Source organism: Equus caballus, chromosome 2 (genome assembly GCF_041296265.1).
Source record: "Equus caballus isolate H_3958 breed thoroughbred chromosome 2, TB-T2T, whole genome shotgun sequence".
Classification (NCBI taxonomy): domain Eukaryota; kingdom Metazoa; phylum Chordata; class Mammalia; order Perissodactyla; family Equidae; genus Equus; species Equus caballus.
In genome coordinates, this window is record NC_091685.1 from 6,095,758 (window position 1) to 6,123,435 (window position 27,678).

The 27,678-nt window shown below is 42.8% G+C and overlaps 2 protein-coding genes across 15 annotated transcripts in view; both read left to right on the forward strand.

Moving 5' to 3' along the window:
- The window catches only part of LRP8 (LDL receptor related protein 8), an 81,793-nt gene extending 66,006 nt beyond the window's left edge, over positions 1–15,787 (forward strand). For 6 of the 14 annotated variants that reach the window (XM_023629749.2, XM_023629758.2, XM_023629763.2 and 3 more), the window contains 5 exons: positions 156–380; positions 2,689–2,757; positions 7,476–7,648; positions 8,637–8,813; positions 11,113–15,787. In XM_023629749.2, coding sequence (XP_023485517.2) covers positions 156–380; positions 2,689–2,757; positions 7,476–7,648; positions 8,637–8,813; positions 11,113–11,151 — 683 coding nt within the window. In that variant the 3' untranslated portion in view covers positions 11,152–15,787. The remainder of the gene's footprint in view (positions 1–155; positions 381–2,688; positions 2,758–7,475; positions 7,649–8,636; positions 8,814–11,112) is intronic. The other 8 variants (XM_070259940.1, XM_070259941.1, XM_070259943.1 and 5 more) reach the window with 3 other exon arrangements.
- Positions 15,788–18,084: 2,297 nt separating this feature from the next.
- On the forward strand, positions 18,085–27,590 carry MAGOH (mago homolog, exon junction complex subunit). The gene is made up of 5 exons (XM_001489443.7): positions 18,085–19,192; positions 21,581–21,639; positions 22,326–22,436; positions 26,142–26,224; positions 27,351–27,590. Exons 1-5 carry the CDS (start codon positions 19,105–19,107, stop codon positions 27,448–27,450), a joined length of 441 nt encoding a protein of 146 aa, XP_001489493.1. The 5' UTR covers positions 18,085–19,104; the 3' UTR covers positions 27,451–27,590.
- Positions 27,591–27,678: the final 88 nt, after the last annotated feature.

The window sequence follows — 27,678 nt, forward strand, 5'->3', positions numbered from 1 at the left end:
GAAAAGATCACAGCCCACTCAGGTAGATTAGGGAATGCTTCACAGAGGGGGCATTTGAGCCGAGCCATGAGAATGAGTTCAGAAGTATAATAAAGAGGCAGTAATTTAGACACAAAATTCTCTGTCCAAGTGACCTCATGGTGTTTCCCCTCCAGCACCTCAATCTACCTCAACTACGACGTTAGCTTCTACCACGACGAGGACAGTAGCCGACACCACAGGAGCCCCTGGGACCACCATCCACAGCCCCACCAACCAGAACCACAGCACAGAGACACCGAGCCTGGCAGCTGCGGTCCCAAGCTCAGTTAGTGTCCCCAGGGCTCCCAGCATCAGCCCGTCTACCCCAAGCCCTGCAACCAGCAACCACTCCCAGCACTGTAAGGAAATGAGTTCTGCCTTCTTTCATGACATGGGAGGGGTCCTAGGGAAGCCAGGATGGGGGATCTGTGGGAAGAAGAGACTGTACCAGAGCTGAATCTTGGCTATCTCTGAGGAGGAAGCAGAGGGAGGCAGAGTGCCCACCTGCGATTTAGGAGTCTTAGGAGCCCCTAGCTTACAGAGGGTCTTGAGGGAAGCTACTTCCTGCCTCTGAGCCTCAGTTTCCTCATCTACAAACGGGGAATAATAATAACCCTTCCCTTCCCTGCTTCACAAAACTGCCATGAGAGGCAAAGGAGGCGGTGTAAACAGAAGTGCTCACGCACACAGCTTCTGCTGACTCTGGGTGTGTCTGTGTGTCACGCATTACTGACGTGTGTATGAGGGAGTGTCCCTCCAATTTGGAAACTTCAAAAGCTCTGGTCTCAGTTCTCGGCACCCTGGCAGGTTCCCCAGATCGTAATATCCGTGACTATGAACTGCTTGTGCCTCTTTCCAAACCCTGGGATGAGAATAATTAAGTTCACCACGTACTAAATCATCAGGAACAGTAATTGTCACTGCTGGAAATATTCCATCTCATTAACCAGCAAATACCTTTTTAACTGAGTTACCTGCCAGGGGGAGTTTATTTAAGAGGATAAACTACCTTTTAAACTTTTCCCATACATGCATGGCCCACAAACCGAGCAGCTTGGCAGCACCTTTCCAGTTGGGCCTATCTGCCAGCAGAAGCTGGTTTTCAGAGTTGAGCACTTACCCTGAAGGTGGAGAGGTGGAGTCCTCTCAGCTGGGGCAGAGCCTCCAACCGGGGAGTCTCCCCGCTGGCTCCATCATGCTGTATGCTTGAACACCGCTGTCCAGCATCTGCTCGGGCCCGGAGTGGGAGGACAGCAGCATTTCCACAGTAAGCTTTGTAAGCAGTGCGGCTCTTCTCTCCCCTTCGTGACTAGGTGCCCTTACAGACACCTGGAGAAACAGACACACTGAGCGGAGGGCACCTGGGCCATTGCCAGGGGCAGTCAACTCCTCTCTTGGAGCAAATGTAGCTGACAGCTCCTCTTCATGCCTCAGAGGGCTGTCATGAGGCTCCAAGGGAAAAATGCGTTTTAAACTACAAAGTGCTGTACAAATGTTACGATGAAGATTGTTGTAAGAGTGAAAAAGATAGCACAACGTACTTTTTAAAAAATACAGTACAGGGGCCGGCTCCGTGGCCGAGTGGTTAAGTTCACGCGCTCTGCTGCAGCGGCCCAGGGTTCGGATCCTGGGCGCAGACATGGCACAACTAGTCAGCCCACGTTGAGGCGGCGTCCCATATCCCACACGTAGAAGGACCTGCAACTAAGATATACAACTGTGTACTGGGGGGGGCGGGGGGAAGGTTTGGGAAATAAAGCAGGAAAAAAAAAAAAAAAGATTGGCAACAGTTGTTAGCCTAGGTGCCAATCTTTAAAAGAAAAAAGAAAAATACAGTACACTTTCCGTGCACTTTTCAGTTTAGAATGAACATTTACATACCCTCTTTCATTTAGGCCTCACAACCACCCCTACCCTTCTCCCTGCCCTCTTTGAATTAGGCAAGGCTGTGCCAGGCACTGTGCTAAGTAAGCATTTTCCATGAATTATGTCATTTAATCTTCACAATATTCCTAGGAGGTAGGTAAGAGCATTATCCCCACTTTAAAGATACAGAAATATAATATTTATAAGATATAATAATAACTTTCCCAAGGTCACACAAGTAGTGAGTAGTAGAGCCGGGATTTGAACCAAAGAAGTCTGACCCAGGAGCCCGTGCTCTTGATTTCACTATACTATACTATGTCTCATTTGACTTACTTGTTAGAAATAAACTGATAATGCAGATGGACACATGCACCAGAAACAACAGAGATGAAGCAACAGATACTGGCTGAGAAAGACAATTGCCCCAGTTAGTCAGCATCATAAAAACCTAAGTGCACACTCTGCCAAGCACAGCCACAGCTTCCTACCACCATGATACTGTGGAAAGGGTAAGAGACTCAGGTCACAAGTCCTGGGTTTGAGTCCCAGCTCTGCCACTTAACTGTGAGTCCCTAAAACCCCAATAAGACTCAATTTCCCCATCTATAAAATGGAGATAACCTCCGTTCTGCTCACCTCACAGATGGATCTGGAAAGATGGAATTACTAAGCATTAGCCAGGATCATCATTTTGGAGTAAGGGCAAGAAGCAGTTGGATGGTTCTTCCTGCTTGAGGCCAGCAAGGACTTGGACTCACAGTGATGGAGCATCATTCTGCAAATGTTTGTGTTTTGCAGATGGGAATGAAGGCGGCAAGATGGACTCAACCGTCACTGCTGCTGTCATTGGGATCATTGTGCCCATGGGTGAGTGCGGCCCCAAGTCACTGGGGGGAAAAGAGAGACCCTGCCCAGGATCTGGGGAAAAGCACTAGGATAGAGCACTTAGCACACAACCTGGCCCATTGGCTTTTTCTGCCCTGGGAGCTTTCCTGCTCATCTCTCAGTGCTGATTTAATTTGGTTTCTCAGCTTGGCACACAAGGCCCTGCAGGACCTGGCCCCAGGCAACCATCCAGATGCATCCCCATTACCCCTCATTCACACTCTGCATGCCAGCCACTGAAGCCAAACTGTAGGCTCCATGGGGACAGGGCTGGTGTCTCGGTTGCTTGCCACTCTCCTCAGCTCCCAGCAGTGTCTGGCACATGGTAGGAAATAAAATATTTGTTAGATTAATGAGTAGAGCTACTTGCCCTTCCTTTAATCATGCTATCTTGCTTTCCTTCTGTTTGGTTTTCAACAAACATTTATCAAGCAGCTGTAATGTAGGAGACTCTGTGATAAGGGGCGGGAGCATGGTTAAAAATGAATAAGACATGTTTCCGGTCCTTGAAAAGTTTATAGTCTTGTCAGAGAGACACACATAGACCAGATAATTTGATTATGACATGGTAAGTCCTAAAATTAAGCCATATGTGGTTCAGTGGAAGTGTCGACGAAGCACTTACCTTGGGATTGGGAGAGAAGGGAAGCGGACAGGGAAAGTTTCCTAGTGGAAATGATATTTGAGCTGAGGCAGCCAAGTGAAGAAGGGTCAAGCAGTGAAGACAGTATAAGCAAAGCCAGGAACGGGAAATGGCATGGAGGGTGGGGTGGATTTGGAACTAGGAGGAGTTCAGGATGGCCAGAATATAGCATTTAGTTAAACCTCGCAGAGAGCCATGGGGCTGATGCGCTCTCTCCCACCCCGTAGTTCACATAGTATCCCCTGCATCCCACCTCTCATACCAGTCTCATCTCTTGGCGGGATCTTTGAATTGTGATTGTCCATTCATAGGTTTATCTCCCCTACTTGCCCATGAGTACCTCAAGGACAAGGACTCTGCCCTTTTATCCTAGGAATCCCCAATATGGTGGTAAGTTAGTGAGTGTTTCAAAAAGTTCACTACGTAAGAGACTGTGCCAAGTTGCAAGGATCCAGGGAAGAAAAAGATAAAAGACTTTAAGAGCTTTCAGTCTTTAATCAGACTCAGTCATAAAAAAGTGGGTGCCAGCCTGGTGGCATAGTGATTAAGTTCGGGCATTCCACTTCGGTGGCCCAGGGTCTGCAGGTTCGGATCCTGGGTGCAGACCTACACACTGCTCATCAAGCCATGCTGTGGTGGTGACTCACATACAAAATAGAGGAAGACTGGCACAGATGTTAGCTCAGCAACAATCTTCCTCAAGCAAAAAGAGGAAGATTGGCAAAAGATGTGAGCTCAGGGTCAATCTTTGTCACCAAAAAAAAGAGAAGAAAAGTGATACAAGAGAGCTGTTAATACATATTATAATGTGCTATAAGAGAAGCACAGTTCTCTGTGGAGGAGAGGAAGAGGTGCTTCTGGAGAAGATGGCATTTGACTTGGCCTTAAAATGCTTCAACAGTAAAGATGATAGTGAGACTATTCCAGACTTATTTTGAGTGGTTTTGTTCTTAGCGCCATCAAGTCAATTCCAACTGCTCGTGCTCCTGTGTACAGCAGAGCTGAAGCCTGCCCAGTCTTTCTGTGCCATCCTCTCACCTTCTGGTGCTGTTCAGACAGTGCTGTACTGCTATTTGTAGGGTTTTCATGGCCAACTTTTTGGGAAGTGGATGGCCAGGTCCTTCTTCCAGTCTGTCTTAGTCTAGAAGCTCTGCCAAAACCTGTCCGCCATGGGTGACCCTGCTGGTATTTGAAATACCAGCGGCATAGTTTTCAGCATCACAGCAACATGCCACCACCACCACAGTATGACAACCGATAGATGGGTGGTGTGGTCCGCTGACTGGAGACAAACCCGGCTGCAGTGGCGAGAGTCCTGCAACTGAACCAGCAGACCACCAGGGCTGGCTATTTTGGGTGGATGGAGTGGAAAATACTCTGAGCATTGTTTAGTGAAAGAAAAATCACCCCCTTTCCTGCCATCCTCTGCTCTACATACAGAAGGGCATGTGTGTGCTGCTTCCCTCATATAATCAGTATTTTTAATTTCTGCTAGTCTGCAGGGTGAAAGATGAGTATTCTTTCCCTGATACTTCCCTGTGAGACAGAGTATCTTTTCTAACTTTATTGGCCATTTACATTACATCGTTTATGAATTGCCTATTCAGCCTTTTCTAATTTCTCTATTGGTTCTTTGTCTTATTCTTATTTGTAGAAATATTTATACATAATTAATGTTAAACCTTTGTAATGTATGTTACAAATATTTTCTCCCATAGGCCACTTGATTTTTAAATTTGTTTATGGTATCTTTTACCATGCATAAATTAAAAATTTTTAAGTATCAGTTTTGTTGATCTTTTGTGTTATGATTTCTGGGTTTTGTGTCTTAGGAAGGTCTGCCTCACTCTAAATTATTAAAATATCTCCCTAAATATTTTTGTACTACTTTAAACATTTTTTAGTATTTAGATATTAATCCATTTGCAATTTATTTTAGAGTACGGTGTGAGATAGAGATTTAACTCTATTTTTTCTACATGCCTGTCTAGTTTTCCCAAGACCATTATTGAAATAGTCCCTCCTTTTCTTCTGACTTGAATTGTCAACTTTATTATAAACTATTTGCCCATATGTACTTTGATCTGCTTCTAGGCTGTTTATTCTCCTCCATCAATTATCTGTCTATTCCTATATATTAGAAACACAACTTTGTGATATGTTTTAATATCTAATAGGGCATTATTATTCTTGCAACATTTTCTTAGCTATTTTTATTCAATTTCTCTTCTAGGTGAACTTTAGAATCATCTTGTTGGGGCCTGTCTGGTGGCACAGCGGTTAAGTGCACATGTTCTGCTTCAGCGGCCCAGGGTTCACTGGTTGGAATCCTGGGTGCGGACATGGCACTGGTTGGCAAGCCGTGCTGTGGCAGCCATCCCACATATAAAGCAGAGGAAGCTGGGCATGGATGTGAGCTGAGGGCCAGTCTTCCTCAGCAAAAAGAGGAGGATTGGCAGCAGTTAGCTCAGGGCTAATCTTCCTCAAAAAAAAGAATCATCTTGTTAATTCTTTTTTTTTTAAGATTGGCACCTGAGCCAATCTTGCCAGTCTTTCTTTTTTTCTTCTTCTTCTTCTCCCCAAAGCCCCCCAGCACATAGCTGTATATTCTAGTTGTAGCTCCTTCTGGTTGTGCTATGTGGGATGCCACCTCAACGTGGCCTGATGAGTGTTGCCATGTCCGCACCCAGGATCTGAACCAAGGAAACCCCGGGCTGCTGAAGCCGAGCGTGCAAACTTAAATCACTCAGCCACGGGGCCAGCACCTCATCTTATTAATTCTATAAAAATTCTGATGGAATCTTATGATTTGGATATATAAATTGTCGTGGGGAGAATTTACGTTTTTACCATGTCAAAGCTTCCTATTTGAGAAGCTTTCTCTGTCTCTCCATTTGAGCCTTTTGTCATGTCCTTCAGTAGAATTTTATAGATCATATAGGACTTGCACATTTCTTAGTGAGTTATCCCAGGTATTTCATAGTTGGTTGGGCTATTATGAACGTGTTCTTATTCCATTCCATTGTCTAATTGGTTATTGCTGATTAATAAGAAAGCTATTGATTTTTTATGTTTATTCGTGATGAACTAAAATTATTTCTAACAGTTTTTCATTTGCTTTCCTAAGATTTTCTAAACACACAATATCTGTTAATAGTAGCAGTTCAGTTTTTCCCTTTCCCATATGTGTACCCTTCACTTCTTTACCCGGTCTTACTGCATAGCTAGACCTCTGCAACAGTAAATAGTAGCAGTGATAACAGGCATCCTTGCCTTCTTCCTGTCTTTAATGGGTATCAATTATTATAATCTTATCAAAGTAGACACCCCCTCTATAGCAGCCTGGATAGCTGTCATGCGGCTTCCACTTGAATGCTCAGGGTGGTTGCTTACTATCTTAGGAAGCTGCTTGTCCCATTTTGCCCAGCTCTGTGAGAGAACTTCTTCCTTTACTCATCAATATTTTCATTTATTCTAACTCAGAGCCTATGTTTCCCCACTGTGGGCCCTTCTAGAAATGCTTCTCTTCTTGCAAAGCCCCAGCTTTGGAAAGAAACACCCCACTCCATCCTCTGCCCTCCAGCTGTGGGAGAGAATGGTTTTCTTAGAGAATTCCAGGGAAGCAGCAGCATTAGGGCAAAGGTGTGGTGAAGAAATTCACTCATTCACTCAGCATATGTTACTGAACACCTACTCAGTGCTAGGCACCAGACATACAGAGATAAATAAGTCACAGTCCCCGCCCTCAAAGAGCTCAGTCCAGTTGGGGGTACACATAAATAAAGGATGATACTGTGGTCTGGGAACGCAGGTGAGGGAAAGACTGACCACCTTGAGAAGTTGAGGAAGACTTCACATCTGAGCTGGATCTTGAAGGATGAATAGTTAATGAAGGGAGAGATGGGAAAAGGGCTTCCAAGTAGTAGAAAAAGAACACACAGAAACAGGGCCTGACAAACAAGGGGCCGTAAAGTTGAAGAGGTGGCAAGAAATGTACTGACGTCTGAGCAATGGGCCGGAGCCTGCTGGAGGTCCAATGTAATGTGTCTTCCTCCAGCGGTAATTGCCCTGCTGTGCATGAGTGGCTACCTGATCTGGAGAAACTGGAAGCGGAAGAACACCAAGAGCATGAATTTCGACAACCCAGTGTACAGGAAAACAACAGAAGAAGAGGATGAGGATGAGCTCCACATAGGGAGGACTGCTCAGATTGGCCATGTCTATCCTGCAGTAAGTATTCTTTGCTGGAAGAGTTCTTTCCTTCCTTTCCTCCCTTCTTCCTTCTCTCTCTTCCTCCTTTCTCTCCCGCCCCCCTTCTTCAAACCTTTATCAGGAACCTACCATGTGCCAGGCACTGTTCTAGGCTCTGGGGACACAGACATGCTGGCGGGGGGTGGGGGGGGGGGTGTTAGAAGGGTATCAGGATACCTTGTACCTAGAGGCTTATCCTTAAATAAAGAAGCCAAATGTCTTTCTTTCTGCTGAGTAAGTTTTCAGAACCCTTGGCCTGGAAGGGTACTTGGCCATTCAATTTGAATGTATTCATTTCAGCAAACACTGTATGCTGGTTATGTGCCAAGCACTGCGTTAGAAATCAAGTGTTCAAGACGAAGGATGGAATACACTTGCTCCCTAGGAGCTGGTGGTAGAGTTAGAGACAGTCACGTACTATTGTACAACTGTGTGCCAGGTGCCATGGTAGAAGCTCAGGAGTTCCTCTTCTAGGAAGCTTTCCCTGGTTTCTTTGTTCTCCCACAGCCTCTCTCCGTCACAGCACTGTCACACTGTAGTCTACTTGTGTTTTTACTCGTTGGTCTCCCCACTAGACCGTGAGCTCCTTGAGGACAGGATTATCTGATTAATGTTTCCCTGGTGCCTAGCCCAGCATAGCTGGCTACTAGTAAATATGTGTTGAACAAAAGCTATGGAAACATCAACAAGGGAGCTGTTAATTCTATTGGGGAAATCAGGCAGGGAATGCCTCACAGAGGAGGTGACAGATGAACTATGTCCCTGAAAGATTAATAGCAGTTTTGCAGGTAGAGAAGGAGGAACATGGCATTCCAGAAAGAAGCATGTGCAAAGGCTGAGAGGCACAACAGGGTATGGCTTGTCGGGGGAGCAAGGACCATAAAGTGGTTGGAGATGTCATGATTGTATAGCAGAGTCAGGGGGCTGAGTATGACCTCATAGGTCATCCAGTCCATCCCCCTGTCAGGCAATCAGCAGCTTTGATCACCCACTGTGGGCAGAGCCCTGTCTTGGGGAGACCAGAGAACTGGAAGACCCAGCCCCTGCCCTCAAGGAGCTTTTTGTCTTGCCGGGGGAACCAAGGTCACAGCTGCACCAACTCCCGAAGAACCCTCTTTCCGAGCTGCCTGTCGTCAAGTGCAAGGTAGGGCAGTGCCACTCCGAGTCTGAGGGGCTGGTGAGTGAGGGCGTGCACCTAGGCAGGTGCAGTCAGTCCTAGAAGGCTTTCTGGTTCTGGAAGGCTGCAGATTCTAAGCTGGGGGTTCGGGCAAAGAGGAAAGATGGGTTAGTTGCAGACCGAGGAAATGATGTGTGGAAGAAATGACCAAGTATGGGGCAGGGCAAACTGAATTGCTGCTGAAGCAAATTATTCATGAAGGGGAGACATGGGAAATGAAGTTGAGCAAGTGAGGAGGGTTAGCAGATCGCCTCAAGGATCCTTAACCCCGGCCAATCCACACAGACAGTTGCTTAACCAATTTTCAAAGATCAGAGAGGGCACAGTGAAAGAAGCATTGAGCTTATGGTAAGAGGATGCCTCCCAGTTTCACTACTCCACAGCCCTGTGATCTTAGTCACTTCTCTCTGCTCACTGTTATTTGTAAAATGGGAATAATAACTCCCATTGCGTCTGCCTCCTAAATTTGTAAAGTTCAAGCAAGACAGCACATGTGAGAGTGCTTTGTGAGTTATAAAGCACTGTGCACATGTAAAGTGGCATTGTTTCCAGAGAAGGAAATAACCACTCAGGAGGAGCTAATCCTGACGAATTTACGGCCTAAGGAATAAGCTCCCGCCAGCTGCACAGACATAGAGCAGGGGAGTGTGGAAATCGGCATTTAGTGAGAACCTACCATGTGTCACACACTACTCAGTGTTTTGTGTACATTTTCTCATTTAGTGTTCACAATGACCTTATAAAGTTCATGTTATTAGCCCCATTTTGCAGATGAGGAAACTAAGACTCAGAGAAATTGAATAACTCGCCTAGGGTCACAACTAGGAAGTGGCAGAACCAGGATTCAAACTCCAGTCTGTATGTACACAAAAGCCCATTCCACTATATCACGCGGTAAATAGCCTTGAAGCTCTGGAAATCAGTATTCTTAACATCCTGTTCTCTCCCCAGTCCTTTCTCTCCACCATCACTGCTGGGATCTGCCTTTGGCCTAGAGATCTCTGTTGGAGAGAGTGGGAGGGTAACTGGACTAGAAAAAGATAGTCTCAAACATCTGTGCTAGTGGAGTAAGGCCATGGCATTCGTGCAAAACCACAAATAACCCAAAGATGATTTGAAAGGCAGTGGCGTTATTTTTTATTGTATGTAGAATGTCTAGACATGGAAAATGCTAGTCTGGTTCTATTTTATGCTGGTTAGGTTGATCTAGAATACTCTGGACCCTATGTGTGTTAGGTACTATATTAAACACCCTACATACATTATCTCATTTGGTTTCCCAACAACCCTATGAGCTAGGTCCCCCATTTGACAGATGATGAAACCAAGGTCCACAGAGAGGTGAAGTGGTTAGCCCAAATTCACATAATTATGAGAAAGATCCTGAAGCACTTTGTGCAAAGGTGGGTGTCCAGGAAATGGAAGAGTGGGAAATAGGATTACATGAGGACCAGTTGGGGAAAGCTAGATGTGGAGCCTGGAGAAGAAAACACTAAGGGGGAAGGGAAGGGAATTCAAACACTGTCTTCACATTTCAAGGGTTGCCTGTATAGAACTCTCTGAGTCTAAGAGAAAGAATCAGGGAACATCAGAAGATATAAAGAAACAGATTTCATGTCAATATAGGAAAGAATTTAACTTCACTGTCCGCAATGGAATAGACTGGCTCAGGGGTTGGGGGGCTCACCATCTAGTGGTCAGCTGTTTGTGGCAGAGGGAAGTCTAGCATCTAATGACAAGAAGGAGGGGTGAGAGAATGAGGGATTGGATTTAATTGACCTGCATTGCCTTCCAATTCTGTATAATCAGTTGGGAGGGTCCAGCAGATTGCTTTCCTAATTGTAATTAGCATGCTAGGGACAAGGTGCTAAGGGCTGGGGTTAAACATTTGCCCAAGCTAACCCGCTGAAGTTGAGCAAGCCTGAAATCCTAGGAGGGAGGACTGGGAAAGTTTAGATCTCTGCAGCCCTCCTTAACAAGGAGGCAGAACAGAATGATGAAAAAAGCTGCAGCTCTGGATTCACACAGATCTGGGTTCAAATTTTAGTTCACCCACTTACTATGTGATCCAGGACAAATGTTGTTTAAGATCACTGAGTCTCAGTTTTCTCATCTGTAAAATAAATATGACAAACCTGCCTCTTGGAGTAGTTTGAAGATTCTGTGAACTAATGCCTATAAAGTAATACAATGTCTAGCACCTTGTGAGTACTCAATAAATAACTCCTGCAGTTCTAATGATGATTTCTTTGCTCTCTCTCCCCAGCGAGTGGCATTAAGCCTTGAAGATGATGGACTGCCCTGAGGATGGGACCACTCCCTTCGTGCCTCACGGAATTAAGTCCCATGCACTACACTCTGGATGGTGTATGGCTGGATGAAAGGGTTTCTGTATATGCGTCTGTGTGAGTGTGTGTGTGTGTAATTTTTTTTTAATTTATGTTGCGGAAAGGTAACCACAAAGTTATGATGAAGTGCAAACATCCAAAGGATGTGAGAGTTTTTATATGTATAATGTTTTATACACTTTTTAACTGGTTGCACTACCCATGAGGAATTCATGGAATGGCTACTGTTGAGTGACTAACATGATGTACATAACCAAATGGGGCCGATGGTACAGTAGCTTACTCATCCTTTAAAAACTATATTTACAGAGGGTATTTGGTTTAGGGGAGGCATTTTTAGGTTTTGGAGTTTTGGTTTTTTTGGTAAATAAAACGATTATGCTTTGTGGCTATCATCAACATAAGTGAAAAAAGAAAAAAACACTCCAACTCCCTCCCCCATTTAGATTATTTATTAACATATTTCAAAAATAAGATTAGTTCTATAAATAATTTAGAGACATGAGAGTATTTATTTTTGGTATGATTGGCCCACCATGAGGATTCTGTGTGCATTTATGTTTGTGTGTGTACGTGTGTGAGAGAGAAAAATCTGTAGAAGAGAGGTGCGCCTATGGCTGTTGTTCAAATACATAGAGATAAATATATTTTAAAACAGTCCACAAAAGGGATATCCGGTTTTCAGAGGAGCCTTTGGAAATTTGGCTCAGGAAACAGATATCATGGTTTGTGCAAACATGTAGTGGAAGAGAGAGATCTTTTCCACCTCTGGCTATTCCTGGGACCCCAACTGGTCAGGAAAAGTCCTTCAGCTCACTCATGGCTGCTGTGGCTCCCACCTGGGCTTTCTCTTTGTGGCTAAGGCCAGTGTACAGACTTTACACGGTGCCGGAAGTTCTCATGAGCTCAAGTGAGAACATACCTGAACCTCAGTTACTCCTTATTTTAAAGTTCAGCTATTTGAGTAACTTCAGTTTCCTTCAGGACACTTGAGTTGAATTCAGTCATTTTCCTCTGAAGCATCCTGAGGGTGCTATCCTTACTTAGAGAGAGCTAAGTGGAGACATTTCTACAACAGCCCGAGTTTACTCTCGGGCCTGGCTCAGGCACTGAACCTCTGAGATATGCTATGGCTGAGGATAAGGATGGTGGAATTGGTTTTAGTACATCTCTGTTTCTCCCTTCCCCTTATTCTCTACCATTTCCTTTAGGTGGGGAAAACATTTCCCCACCTAAGTTAATACATAGGTTTGTTACCATCATGTATTCATATAGATGAAACTAATTTTTGGCTAAAGTCAGAAAAAGTCGCCAAACCTGAAGTCATATTTGACAGAGGAAATGGCATACGCAATATTATAATATATTGGATATATATGTTCACACAGGGATTTGATTTACTGCTTTGTAAATAAAAGGAAAAACTCTGGGTCCATGGACAGATTTGTTTTCATTATGGATACTGTCTGCTTTTCCTGGGCCTTGGGGGAGGCAGGGAGAAGTGCTCTTTTCTCTTCGTGGGGTCTCCCATTGGAAACCTTTGTAATCCTACAGTCCTAGGAGGAATTCAGTCCCTGCTGGCTCCCTCATGCAACGTATGGACTCTGCTGTTCTGCAGCTTCACCCCCCTGGACAGCCTGGGACAAGGTGTGACACAGAAGTGTTTGGCTTAAGTAGGAGCAGAGGACATGCATCTAACCTTAACATACCAGAACTTGACACAGTTAAGCAAATTCTTCCCCTCTTCTCCCCCGCTGCCCCCAGTTCAATGAAGTTTGACTGTCTGACCAGCATGATACCTGTTTCCAGGCAGACATTTCTGGAGTTCTGTCGCCCTGTTCCCAGGACCTTCCTCTGCATCACTCATGGTCTTCTAACCTCTGAGAAAACAACTGTGTTCTAGAGCCTGGACCCTGTGCTTTGCATAAACAAGCCATTTCCTCATGATGTTCATGTGTTGATAGTCCTAAAACATTCATTGAGAGGGTAAATGCAGTTGACCTAGAGTGACCAATACCCAAGAGAACTTTAAGAACAGGTGGCCAACTCCTGTGCAGCTTAAATCATTTACTACTATTCTTTCAAGAATGGAAAGTAAAATTATTTTTGACTGAAGAAAAATGATGAAAGTGAAAAAACATTGAAATTTACACAAAACAAACAACTTTTTCTGTAACCTGCCTCCAAAGAAATAGAATTTCCTGGGGAGATGATAAGAGTGACTCATGCATAGTTTCTAAACTTTCAGTTAGATCCTGGCCTTCCCAGAAAAAATAAAAATGAATGGAGTCAGGACAATTCAGCTTGAGATCTCAAAATGATGATGAAACAGAACTTTCTCAGAGACATCCATGTTTCCTGAATATGCCACAACTGCAGTTTGAAAGAGGCGGCTATGGGAGCAACCTACAGAAAACAAACTGGAATACTCACGTGTTGGATGGCAGTAAGATGAAATCTTGGGAAGGTCGGTCTGTCCTCGCCCTATTCTCAGAGGCTTTTGAGCCTTATTTTGAAGTGTAGTTGCATTTCTGTTGCCTTTCAGCCCTATGCCATTATATCTACAGCCAATAATGGATTATAGAGCTGGAAGGAAGCTGAGAGATAAAGCCAGGAGGACAGAAAATTAATTTATCAGACATTTTTTCTTTATTTAAAAGAAATGGCCCCAATCCTTTTCTTCTTTCCTCCTTCAGGAGACTAGTTTGGGCTGCCTGAACAATGTGTCAAACCTGCTACCTATCTTATGGCCTATCTTTCCAGTGGAATTATGAAGGCACTGGCAGAAATGGCCTTCCAGAAATACGAAAAACTAAAATTTTATTTATTTACTCTTGATATCATGATTATTTATAAAAGACTGAGATAACCTGTAACCTCAGAATGAGATCAGATGTAAATTGATGGCAGTAGGTACTAATGACCCCTCCAGTTCTCTGTGATTGCAGTATATTCATTCACTGAAACCATTTGCTAGGTACCAACTAAGAGCCAGCACTGCAGATCAATCAAAGGTTTTCTGTCCTTATGACGCTCACAGTAGCAGCAGAGGAAGACATATGTGGAAACAAAGGGTTAGATTCTTTTCAGAGTCCTGTTAGGGCACAAAGGAGAGAGGTCATTTCTACCTGAGGAGATGAGGAATGGGATCAAGAAAGGCATTGTAGGAGAAATGACCTTAAGCTAAGCCTTAAAACTTAAGCAGTCCAGGCTGCTTCCGGCAGAGGAGGCACTGCACTGAGACAGGCATGAAACAGCATGGGGACTTGAAGGCGCTGCATGTCACGCATTATAACGAGCAAAAGGCTCGAGGGGGACTCAGCAAAAAATGAAGGGGATGGAAGGACAGGTTCAATGTCAGCACTTTATAGAATACTTCTATTTAATTTCAGCGTCAATTAAGCAAACATTTCTTGGTCATTTATTGTATACGAGGCACCAAGTGCATCATGGAAAATTCATCAGGATGCGTTGCCAGCACTTTGCAGACATGACAGTCTTCAGCCTCAAGCTTTCCAGTGGCCAAAGCGAAACAATGACTGCTTTTCATATATTTGAGTCGAAGTTTTCAATATGGTCAATGAAAACTAATATAAGGGCAGTGGGATTTTCGCAGAAGCATTCCATGTTGTCAAGAGCCTCTGAGATTTTCTCAACAGTGGGAAAGAAAACTGGAAATTTGGAAGACATGAAGTCTGGAGAGGGGACCGCAAGCACTGTCTAGTCAGGCATTGGTGGCAATGGGGAGAGGGCACAGGAATGTGATCCTCCCTACCTCGCTCCCAACTCCAGCCATACACTCATCATTTCAGAGAACATAAATGAGTTACCAGTTAAACGTTTTCAGAGTAAATAATTTCCCATGAATACATGAACATAGAGTATCCAAGTCTTCTCACACTGTACTTTTACAGTATTGGGATTTTCAAAGTATGGAGAACTTAGGAGGTAGAAGAATTACAGCTTCAAATTTCCAGTTAATGTAAGAAATCAGGAAGCTCTGTTCATTCAGGCTGTGCACCATGTGCACAGTCAAGAATCAGCAGAAACCCTCTGCATTTTCAAACACTTTGTGCTATAAAAAGTAATTTTAAAAAAGCCACCTGTATATACATATATATATATTTAAAGACACGAAGGTTTTGATACTTTTTTACAAAAACTACAAGAGGAAAATACCTGTACAAACCCTGTGTTTTAAAATAGCATTTTGTTCTATACAAGCTCTTAATTTGGGAGTGAAGTACTGGTTTGCAAACTCCATCACATTGTACCCAAATGGATTTTGCTTGTTTGTCTCCCCCACACACACCCAAATCACCATATTTGATATAACAGGCATGTTAGAATGTTGGGTCCCACTAACCGTTTCTGCTCTTTTTGTCTTGTCATTCCGAGTTCCATTGGCTTCTGTATTCGGTGCCCTTTGCAGTCTGGTTTCTCTTCCAGAGGCAAAGGGACGAAGGTGGTGTGCCATGTCTCACGAGCTGTACTGACATCATCTTGGTGAACTAAAAACCAAATGTGGACATTTGTAAAATCACTGCACTGTTTCTAGAAAGAGATTAAATTCATTTTTTTTAAATCTGAAAATACTGTTTCAGTGTGATGCTTTAATGGGGGGGAGTGAACGATCGTCAATGGAGTTGCTAATGTATACTCAATATTCTACATAAATTATCTCAATCTTCATCAACAATCCTGTGAGATAAATACTACCAATATTATCGTTCCCATTTTATAGACGAGGAAATGGGTGAAGTAACTGCCCGAAGTCACATGGTTATGTTTAGTGCCCCCAAGGCACATGTAGCACAGGTGGCGCTCACGTACATGTAGGGCACTCTGCCTAGACTTTCCTTCTCTGCTTCTTCATCTGGCTAACTCCTATTTGTCCTTGTGCATCCTGCTTAGGAGTACTCCTCCAGAGAGCCATATGTATTCTCTCAGACTGGCTTAGGTAACTCCATGCTTCCACAACAAATTTTGCGTACTTGTATCCCAGTATTTCTGCCCCGTCTCTCACTCCCATGCTACTGAGGTGGTTTTTACTAAGGTCACCCTGGACCTCTTGATTATAAATCTTGCAAATACTTTCAGTCCTATCTTCCTTAACCTGCAAGCAATATTTAATACTGTTGGCTCTCCTTTCTTGGAATACTCTTATTTTGGCTTACATGTCACCATACTCCTGGTTTTTCCCCTACCTCTCTGGCCACATCTTAATCTCTTTTGCCCACCCCTTAAACTATGGTATTCCACCTCAAATCCATCCACTTTTCTATTTCCATTGCCACTTCCTGAGCATAGGTCACCAGCATCTTGGACTATCACATCATCGATTACTTATCTGAATTTCATACTTCTAATCTTTCCACTTTCCAAACCAGTCTACAGCATTACAGCCAGAGGGGGGAGTGAACAATCACTGCTTTCTAAAATGCAATAGGTCATATCACCACCATCCCATTCCACTTTCCTGCTTCAAGTCCTTCATCTGTTTCCCTTGCATTAAAATCCAATACCCTCGGGTTTTAATCCAAACTTTTGTTTTTTTTTCTGGGAAAGACTGGCCCTGAGCTAACATCTGTGCCAATCTTCCTCTATTTTGTATGTGGGATGCTGCCACAGCAGGGCTTGAGTGGTGTGTAGGTCCAGGCCTAGGATCCGAACCCACCAACCCCAGACCACCAAAGTGGAGCATGCGAACTTAACCACTATGCCACCAGGCTGGCCCCCCCCAAACTCCTTAATATAGCTTGTAAGGTCCTTCATGATTTGGCTTATGCCCCTTCTCCAACCTCATCACTATGTTCGCAATCTCATTCTGTATTCTAACCACAGTTCTGGGCCCTAACATTTCCTTCAAGAATACTTCTCTTAGATCCCTAGACTGGACTAGGAGCCACCCTATATGCTTCCCGAGTTTTCTGTGCTTCCCCTATTTGTAACCTTTATCGCTACATTATAATTGCTTGTATGCTCCTTAATTGCCTCCTCTGCAATTTCTACAAAGGTCTGTCCTGCTCACCATTGTATCCCAGCACATGACACATGGTAGATACTCAGTAAATTATGCTGAATTCAGGCACATCAGATACACAGACTATGCTGTTTCAGCAATGCTATGTTGTCTCATACTCAAAAGACTGGATCACTATGCAGCCTGATTGGAGGCAATGTCTTTTAAATTTTCTCAGCACTTTTGTTATTTGCCACATCTGCAGATGCCCAAATTCACCAGTTAGGTTATAATTTTTATAATTTCACTCTTGGGAAATAAACTTGTAATTACCTGATGTCTCTATATACTTTAATTACTACCTCAAGATTGTTCTGAGAAATTCAAAGAACAAGCACTTGTAAACAGGGTCAGCCTAGGAGCTGACATTTACTAGGTGCTTAAAGCCTGGTGGGTCCCAGTGTTTTGTAATAAAAAATGCCTTATGGTTTTATAGCAATTTACAGATTTCCAATTTCTAAGACATAGTTTCTTATCCTTACAACAGTTGTGCCAGGTATATAACATTACTATAAAGGAACCTGAGATCCAAAAAGTGCAATCAGTTCACCTTTGATCACAGTGAATCACTGTCACACAAGGAATTATTTTACACAAGTCTCCAATGATCCCCCCCCCCCCCCCACAGACACACCCACTCTACACTCTGCTACCAATGCTTTTTCAGGGAGAAAATTAGTACTGGCAAGACCAGGAATGAGAATCAGAGACCAGTGGCCCGGTTAGCACACAGTTGCAGTCGCCAGGTCCCGGGAACGATGCCATCTCAGCAGTGTGTCTAGAATCAACTCCACTGCCCCTCTGTGGCTGGAACTTGGAATGAGCTAAGGCAGGATTCCATAGTTAGGATTTTGATTGCCCTTGGCCTATTCGACAAGTAACCCCACAGTCAGCAAGCCTTCACAGAGGAAACCACTTTGGTCTGAAAAGACGAGAGCCTCCTGGGCAGTAGTCCTCAACCCTGACCACCTGGGGAGCTTGGCAAAATCTGCCACGCCCAGGGCCACCGGGAGAGACTGTGATTTGCCTGGTTGGTGAGGGTGGGGGACGCAGCCTCGGCCGCTGAGCAGCCCGGCTCACTCCCGTGCAGCCAGGGCGGAGGAGCACTGCTGGGGATCCGGGCAGAGGCTGGGGATCGGGACATCCAGTGTTCCACTTCTACGCACAGCACGCAGTCTGGAGACCAGCGAGGTAGAGAGGGAAAGGGAGAGAGAGAAATCAAAAGGCAGAAAGAGAAAGCGGGGCAAGCGCGCCCGTTAGTTTCAGGGCAACGGCGGTGCCCACTGCGGCCTTGGGGGAGCGCCGAGAACGGTCTCCTCCAGCTGCTCCGCAAGCAGAACAGCTTGCTCGGAGCCAACTCTGGACACCCGCGCGAGCGCGCGCGGCGCCGCCCGGGGAGGTCGGGTCACGTGACTGCATTTCGGAGCTGAGACGGCCTAGGTCCAGAGGCGGTGAAGGGCCTTGTCCGAGTCACACAAGTCAGGTGTCCCTTGAATGGAGCTTGGCCCCTGACGCAGGACTCGGGGGGGGGGAAGGGTGTGGGGGGGTCAGCCCGAGGCCTTGAGGCGACGGCTCCAGAAGCCCTCAGGAGGCTTCGCCTCACGCCCGGGAGGACCCCGGCAAGCAAACGCCGCCCTGGTTCCCGCCCCGGACTGAGAAGCGGACTGAGAAGCGCAGCGCTGGCTCCGCCCCCGGGTGAAGGGGGCCTGTTTCCGCCGGAGGGGCGGGGCAGCCTCCTCCCACCTCCGGGAGCGGGGGAGGAGGGGCCCACACCTACGGGCCACGCCGTTGCCTTGACGTCATTTCCGTGCGCCGCCGTATACGTCTGTGTTGGGCGCAGCCAGCGGCGGTGTGGTTTGCTGTTGAAGTTGGTTACTTTTTGCGAGTTATGGAGAGTGACTTTTATCTGCGTTACTACGTAGGTCACAAGGGCAAGTTCGGCCACGAGTTTCTGGAGTTTGAATTCCGACCCGACGGTAAGAGCGGCCTCCCGCCTCCGGGCAGCAAGGACTAGGCTTGGGGCGGGCGAGTGGGGAGGCCCGGGGTCCGGGAAGTGCAGGGAACTAGAAGAAGGGAATGAGATCTGTGCAGTGCTGATCTGAAAGGAACATTGTCAGTAGCAAAATGGTTGTCTTAATCCATGTGCAGGGACTTCTGTTTAGTGACATTTTTGGCCAGAGTGCTTTCACACAGCAAACATTGAACGCCCACTTGGCGCCAGTCTGGGATACGGAGGCGAACGATAGGCAAGCTTCCTCTCATGGAACTTGTAGTCTAGTGCTGGGAGATCATAAAAAAGAAGATTCCAGATAGTGATGAGTGGTCAGAAAATAAAATGATGGAATAATTGCGAGTGGGCTGCTTTTAGATAGAGTGGCCATTGGAGAGCTCTCTGAAGATGGGAAATTTGAGCTGAGCCCTTATTGACAAGAAGGAGCCAGCCTTGTGAAGCTCAGGAGGAAGAGCATTCTAGACAAAGGGAGTAACAGGTGTCAAGGCCGAAGGGCAGAAATGAGAAGGCATATTTCAGGTGGCCAGTATGACTGAAGAGTAGTGAGCTCTGGAGAGAATAATATGAGATGATATTGGATAAGTAGGCAGAGGTCACACCACGTCTTTATGGCCAGTGGTAAAGAGTTTGGGTTTTATTCTAAGTGCAGCAGGAAACAATTCGAAAGTTTTAAGCAGAGAAGAGATGTGGTCTGTTCTTGAAAAAGTATTCTAATTATTTGGTGCAAAATGGGCAAGAGTAGAAACAAAGTGGAGAAAAGGATTTAGGATACTGGTGGAGACACAACCAATAGGACTTTGCTGATAGAATTTGGGGAGGGGGCACTGTCATGAAGGAAAGAGGAATCAAAGATGATAGAAATCTCTCACTAAATGGGGGTATAAAGAAGAATCTAACAGGCCCCAATTGTGAAGGAGATAGATTTGTAAACATACAGTGAAAAACAGTGTAATAGGTGCTGTTGTAGAAGGAAATGGAGGGGATTCTGGGAGCCGAAAGAAGGCACCTGACCTAGCCGGAGGGTCAGGGAAGGCTTCCTGCATAAAATGATTTGGGGAAGGGGGTGTGAGTCTTTAGTGATGTGTGGGGGTTGGTTAGGCAGATGAGAGTCAAGAAGGCATTTGGGAGCCAGCCCTCATGGCCTAGTGGTTAAAGTTCAGCGCACTCTGTTTTGGAGTCCTGGGTTCGCTTCCCAGTCGTGGAACCACACCACTCATCTGTCAATTGCCGTGCTGTGGCAGCAGCTCACTTAGAAGACCTAGAGTGACTTACAGCTAAGATATACAACCGTGCACTTGGGCTTTGGGGAGGGGGGAAAAAAAGAAGACTGGTAACAGATGTTAGCTCAGGGCGACTCATTCCCTGCCAAAAAAAAAAAAAGAAATTTTGAACAGCATTAAAGGCAGAGACTGAAAACCAAAAAAGGGCATGGCATGTATCGGGCAGAGACCAAGTAGTTTGATTAACTCCGGCTGTGTGAGAGAGGACTGTTGAAGGAGTGACGCTGGAACGGCAAGCACGGGCTCAGTTTAGCAGTATGCTGTGTTGAGGAATTTGGATTTTATCAAGAAGGCAGTGGGAAGCCATTGTCAGTATCAAAGTATTAGAATAACCTAATGAGATAGATCTGTTACTGTATCACTTTGTCTACTGTATGGGGAGTAAACTGAAAGGGGAGCTTGAGGCAGACAGTGCAGGGGCTATGGGAATCTATTTGACTCTTTATATATGTGTGCCTCTATTCTACGGAGAAAAAAATCGTCTCTTCTATTTTCTTTTATCTTTCCCTTCATGCCGCCCATATACCCAAATTAGCCTGTTGGATGCACTTGTGCACAAAGGGCCTGTGTATCATATGTGCTCATTAATAAAACCACAACTTTTCCGTCATGGGAATAGATCAGAGTGTTGCACGGTCACATGATAATATATGCAAACAGTATTTTACAGTTTTCAAAATGCTTTCCACAACTCATTTAAGCAGGAGGAGGCCCTCTGTTCAGGTAAGTTATCAGTTACTATCCTTATTTCCAGCTGGGGACATTAACCTGCAGAGAGATGATTTGTCAGTCACAAAAGAGCCTGCCTGTGTTCTTTTATCACACCTGAGCCGCCTTTTGCAAGAACTGTAATTCAGTGTCAGCTGTATTTTTGGCTGTGAGGCTATTTAATAAAAGTGAAGAACTGAAAAAACTAGTATTGTTGAAACACCAAAGGTGTAAATAGTAAATCTCTTAGACACTGTGAAGGGATGGCCAGGATACATTCTAAGCAACGGCTGATAGTCTTCGTAGGCTAATGATGCTCTATTCCTGTTTTTATTTACATTGAATTTGGTTTTTGTCCCTCACAGGGAAATTGAGATATGCCAACAACAGCAATTACAAAAATGATGTCATGATCAGAAAAGAGGTAATGAGCTTTCTGAGAGCCTTTCATTCACTACAGTTTAGCCTTTTGTATTTTTTTTCTTGTAGTACAATACAATCGTTTTGAAATAAAGAAGAAATATAGACACGTTTGTAGACAGCTTTTAAAGTTTTTCTCAAATCTTCTTTTAGTTTATATTTTCTTTCACAATGCTGAGTCAATTACTGGTAATCATTTGAACCCTGAATCTGCTACTTACTCACCATGTGCCCTTGGCCAAGTTCCCTGGCTGAATTTGCCAGGAAAAGTCTCTGTTCATCTGCAAAGACAGAAATAATAAAATCTACTCTTTACTACCCCGGTGTTGTTGTGGAATTAAATATGTAATACGTAAAGTGTTTGGTATGTTCTCTGGCACATAGCACTCGATAGAGAGAGCTATTTAATTTGCATTTGAATGGGGAAAGGGAGCATGGGAAAGTAGTTAAAATTATTGAATGCATGTTAGATGCCAGGCGTGGCACTAAGTATTTTACATACATGATCTTATTTAACCCTGATTGTGAGCCTGTGTGATGGGTGATATTATATACCCTTTACAGATAGGAAAATGAAGGCCCAGATATTAATTATGGGGCTTGCTATTAGAGATAGAGGGGAAATTCAAACCTGTGCCTAAGCTCTGCTTAGGGAGACAACTTAAATTCTGTCTTTTAACTTGCTTTCAGGCTTACGTACATAAAAGTGTGATGGAGGAACTGAAGAGAATCATTGATGACAGTGAAATTACCAAAGAGGATGATGCTTTGTGGCCTCCTCCTGACAGAGTGGGCCGGCAGGTGAGAGTTTTAGCAACTGTCCCGTAGAGCAGTTATAAATAAAATGAGGTTTACTGCTCTGCATATGACATTCAGTCCACTCGTGTGTGTGTGTGTGTGATGAAACTCTGCACAAAGGAAATTACCAAAACGTTGGTCTCGGGAAGCATTACTCTCATAGGAAGAACAGTGAGAGCGAGTGCTGCTGACCACCGGGAGCCCAGTCCTGAATTTCTTCTTGTGACCCCCACCCCACTGTCTCAGTTTTTGCTGCCCACCCCACTTACTGAGTAACTACTATGGACAAAGCATTGTGGGGATACAAAGATAAATAGAACACAGTCATTTCAGTGATCTAATGGAAGGAAAATCCTACAAGCAACTGAGTATATGTGTTTAAATTCATGGCTTATGTATTCATTCTGAAGACCATTTTGATAATTAAAAAATAAAAGTCTCATTGTCAGATTTGACTGAATTAACAGGAAAGATGTTTCTCTCTTCCTCAATTGCTACTATCCTAATCCAAACTTCTAATTGATTTCCGTGTCTCTCCTCTTGTCCTGAAAAGCCATTTTTTCATTCTGAAGCCAGGGTAATCTTTTAAAAATGTAAATTTGCTTATGTATTCCACTGATTTTAAGCTCTCCAGTGGTTTCCCACTGCTTTTAAAATAAAATCCAAACTCCCATCTTATCTTCTACCATTCTCACAATCTCTCACTGTGTTCAAACCTCACTGGCCTTATTTCTGTTCCTGAGACCACCTAGGTGGTTCTTAGTTTAGGATCTTTGCGTTTGCCACATGCTGCCTGGAATGTTCTATGTAAGACAGTTTATTATCAGGGTCTTCAAATGTCACTTCCTCCCTGATATCTTGCCTGTCCATCTAATCTAAAAAGCGGCTCCCCATCATTTTTTTTTAATGAGATCTGTTTTATTGTCTTCATAGCATTTATTATTGTCTGAAATTGTCTTATTTGCTTTTCTTTACATATCTATCTTCCTCCCCGACCCTACCATGACAGACAGACACATAGACAGGCCAGCTCCTTCAGTACAAGGATTTTACCTGTTTTTTCTCACTGCTATATCTCTAGTGACTAAAATAGTGCCAGTGTATAGTAAAAGCTCAATAATAGTTATATTTATTAAATTAATATGAAAACCCATATAAGCTTATTCCTCATTAACCTTAAAATAATGGGCCAACTCTTGAAAAAGAGTGAAAAGAAAATCCTATCCTCAGTACTCACTAAAGTTAACTTTTTAATTTACATCCATGGGATGTCAGTAATACCATATATATGTGTTTTGCTTACCATGTATAAAATTTCCAGCTCCATTAACTCACTCAGTCAGCACAACAGTCCTGTAAAGAGGGCAGGGCATACTCCTATACACCAGCAATAACTATTGGATGGTGCAGTTAAAAACAAAATCCCAAGATGGGCATGGATGTTAGCTCAGGGCCAGGCTTCCTCAGCAAAAAGAGGAGGATTGGCAGTAGTTAGCTCAGGGCTAATCTTCCTCAAAAAAAACAAAAAACAAACAAACAAAAAATCCCATTCATAATAGCAACAAAAGCTATAAAGAACTTGGGAATAAATTTAACAAGATATAAAAACTTAGCAGAGCTTTATAAAAAGACATAAAAATATGTATCAGTCTTATAGATGAGTAGATTCAATATTATATAGATAGTCACGAAAGTAATTTACAAATTGATTACAATTAAAATCAAACTCAAACAGGATTTTTCCTAGAACCTTACAGGATTAAATTCATGGAAGATCAAAGGGGCAAGAGTGGCCAATATAATTTTGAAGATTTCTTGTAAAGCTATAGTCATTGGTACTGTGGTATTGCCTCAGGAATTGACAACTGGACCGGTGGAACAGAATAGAGAGCCCAGAAACAAATCCATGAATATATGGAAACTTGGAACAGTGTATGAGAGAGGTGGACTTCCAAATTAATAGGAAAGGGATGGGTTGTTTAATAGATTGTACCAGGACAATTGGCAGTCTATTTACGGAATATTTTTAAATTAGATTATTTATAGAAATGAAGCAAAAATTTACAACATAGACAAAAATAGAGATTATCTTTTATTCTATCTGGGTAAAGAAGTTGTTTTTAAATTCCTCAAAGGAAATGATTGGTAAATTTGACTTCTTTTACATTTAAAATTTCTGTTTGGCTAAAGACATCAAGATAAAGTTGAAAGATAAGGCACAGACTGGAAGAAGAAATTTGCAAAATATATAACTAGCAAAGGGTTTAAATCCAGAATATATAAAGAACTACAAATAAGAAAAAGTAGCAGAATGTGTACATGTTATGAATAGGTGATTTACAGACCTGGAAAAATAGTGGCCAATAAATATATGAAAATATTTACAGCTTCATTTGAAAAATAAAAATTAGGACAATGAGATACTATTTCAGACCCATTAGAATGGCAAAAAAAAAAAAAAGGCACCGAGTTTTAAAAAGGATATAAGAAAGAAAAAGGGAGTTTGTATATACTGGTGGGAATAAAATTGATACACCTACTTTAGGGAGCAATTTGGTAGTATCTCCAGCAGAGTTGAAAATACTTCTGCCCTACTTCTAGGAATTTTCCTAGAAACATTTTCACATATATACAAGGAAACGCATAGAAGAATATTCTTGCCACATTGTTTATAGTAACAAAAATTGGGAACTTTAGACTGTCTCAATAAGAGAATGAATGGCATATTCTAAAGCATTTAAAACTCATGAGCTAGATCTACATACAAAAACATTCTTGAATGAAAAAAGCAAAAACATATGTATAGTGTGATCATTTATGTAAAATTTTAAAAATATACTACCAAATCTAAAAACACAAGTGGAGAGAATATACTCCAACTTCTGGGGGTGCAGGAAGGAGAGTGGAAGGCGAGGTGGATCTAAACATTGTAATGTTTGATTTCTTTAAGAAAAAGTCTGGCACAAGTGTGACAAAATATTAACGTTTTTCAAATCTGGCTGAGATTTGATTTTAATGTTGAGAACATTAGTCTCATAGTTTTCTCCATTTTCTCTTTGAATTCTTTTCATAATTAAAAAAACTGTAAATCAAAAAGAAATAGGGAAAAGAAGAAGAAAAATAAGTAGGGCTCACTAAAGTATAAGTTCCACAAGAGCAGAGGTCTTTCTTTGGTTTTACTGCTCTGTCCCAGGCACTGAGAACACACAGTAGGCACCTCCCATAGATATTTTTTAAAGGTTTATGCTACTTGTGTTGCTATTTAGAAATTGAAACCCAAGGTCATACAATGAGTAAGTGACAAAGCTGGGATCAAACCCGAGGTCTGGAATGTTTTTCTTTGTCTCATGTTGTCCAGAAAGGTTAGGTTCTTGGTATTTGTAAAACACAGATCTATCCATATTACTCCACATTTTTAACAATGAAAACTCATATACAAAACACTATGTAAATTCTTCCAAGTCTCAGAAATGGTGGAACCTTGCAGACACATTTTCCTTTAAGAGTATGAGTTACTCAAGGGCCACATCAGTGTTTAATTTATTCTTTTGTATCCAGTACCCACACAGTCTAGTGCTGGAGTGGACTGGCCTTGTGTGTATGGCTATCTGTAGTAGTTTGTGTGATTCGGTAGATGGTGAGTCCTTCTTCTGTGGGCTTGATGAAAAGTCTAATTCAGCTTGACTTCGTTTTTTTAAATAATTTTAGGAGCTTGAAATTGTCATTGGAGATGAACACATTTCTTTCACAACATCAAAAATCGGTTCCCTTATTGATGTCAATCAATCCAAGTAAGTGTACATGATTCTTATATCCAGTTGTGTTGGTTTTAGAGCAGATTGATATGAAAACCTTAACCAGATTGGGACCATTATAAGATCTGGTGCAAATGCAAGACAGAATGGGTCCACTTTCTCCCCCTTATGTGAGAGAGACTCCAAATTATTTTCGAGGGTTTGCTCCTATTGCTTTTGCTGTTTATTCATCATTGCAAATAAGAGCTTCTCAATGACACACAGAGTAATGCCATAGGAGCAGCCATCGTGGCTAAGAATCTGGTCAGAACAGAAAATCAGATATGCCAGAACAAGTGCTTGAGATAACCTCTGGAGTCACTGAGTCTTCCTCAGTGTTGGCCATTCACACTCATACATCTTAAAGTCTGACTTTGGTGAAACCTGAAATTATTTAGAATATAAATTTTTAAATTCATGCTGTCATTAGGGAAGACTGTAAAGTTGTGGCATGAATCTGTGTGCTACAAACAGTCCTTAGAATGTGGCAGCCACTTGGGCTGTTATGTTTTGAGGATTTGGGGTTAGACGTGGCTCACTTTTAGTACATGCTGGACACAATTGTCCTCCTTGGGACAGTCTCCATGTTCTTTGCCAGTTATGCCATAATAAGCTTTAGCCTCTTGGTCTTGCTTAGTACTACTTCTTTAAAAAAAGTTTTCCTAATTCTTAAAGTAATACATGCTCATTGTAGAAAATACAGGAAATGTAGAAAAGTAGAAAGAGAAAAATTGCCCATGAACTTATAAAGTAGACAACTGTTAATATCTTGAAGTATTTCTTGTCTTTTTTTCTGTGCACTAAAAAATATATAGTTTTTTAAAAGGGCAAAAAATATAACTGAGCTTAACAATCTTATTTTAATCATGATTTTCTTCATTTAGTGATATAAGCGTTTCCCCATTAAACAAAACCTTAACATTTTAGCTGACCTCCTAATATTCCATTTTAATATATAGCCATTTCCTTCTTTTTGGACACTTGGTTGTTTTCAAAGTTTTAGTTCTGTAAATGCCTGTATGAGGAACATCTTGGTATGTAAATAATCTGGGTTATGAAATGGTATTTTTTTTTGGCCAGTTTTTCTCAGCTTTTTAAACATTTTTTTCCTCTTGCGTTTTAGGGATCCAGAAGGCTTACGAGTATTTTATTATCTTGTCCAGGACCTGAAGTGTTTGGTCTTCAGTCTTATTGGATTACACTTCAAGATTAAGCCAATCTAGACTGAATATTGGTGTGGACACAAGGGGGGTGGGAGTAGCTGTTTCTAATTACCATTATCAGGAAATTTTTGTGTATATCAGGGCAATTTTTTTTATAAACTGTAAATGATTGTCTTTAATAAATATATGACAAAATGCAATTTTTATTATTTTATAAAGATCCAAACGTGAACTCTTCTCAATCACTTTTTAAAACACTAACATCTTATGCAAAGTATTGCCAAAAAA

Coding starts and splice junctions, on each gene's coding strand:
- MAGOH (XM_001489443.7), top strand. CDS start 19,105: ATGGAGAGTGACTTTTATCTGCGTTACTACGTAGGTCACAAGGGCAAG. Junction 19,193..21,580: donor GTTTGAATTCCGACCCGACG/GTAAGAGCGGCC, acceptor TGTCCCTCACAG/GGAAATTGAGATATGCCAAC. Junction 22,437..26,141: donor CTGACAGAGTGGGCCGGCAG/GTGAGAGTTTTA, acceptor AAATAATTTTAG/GAGCTTGAAATTGTCATTGG.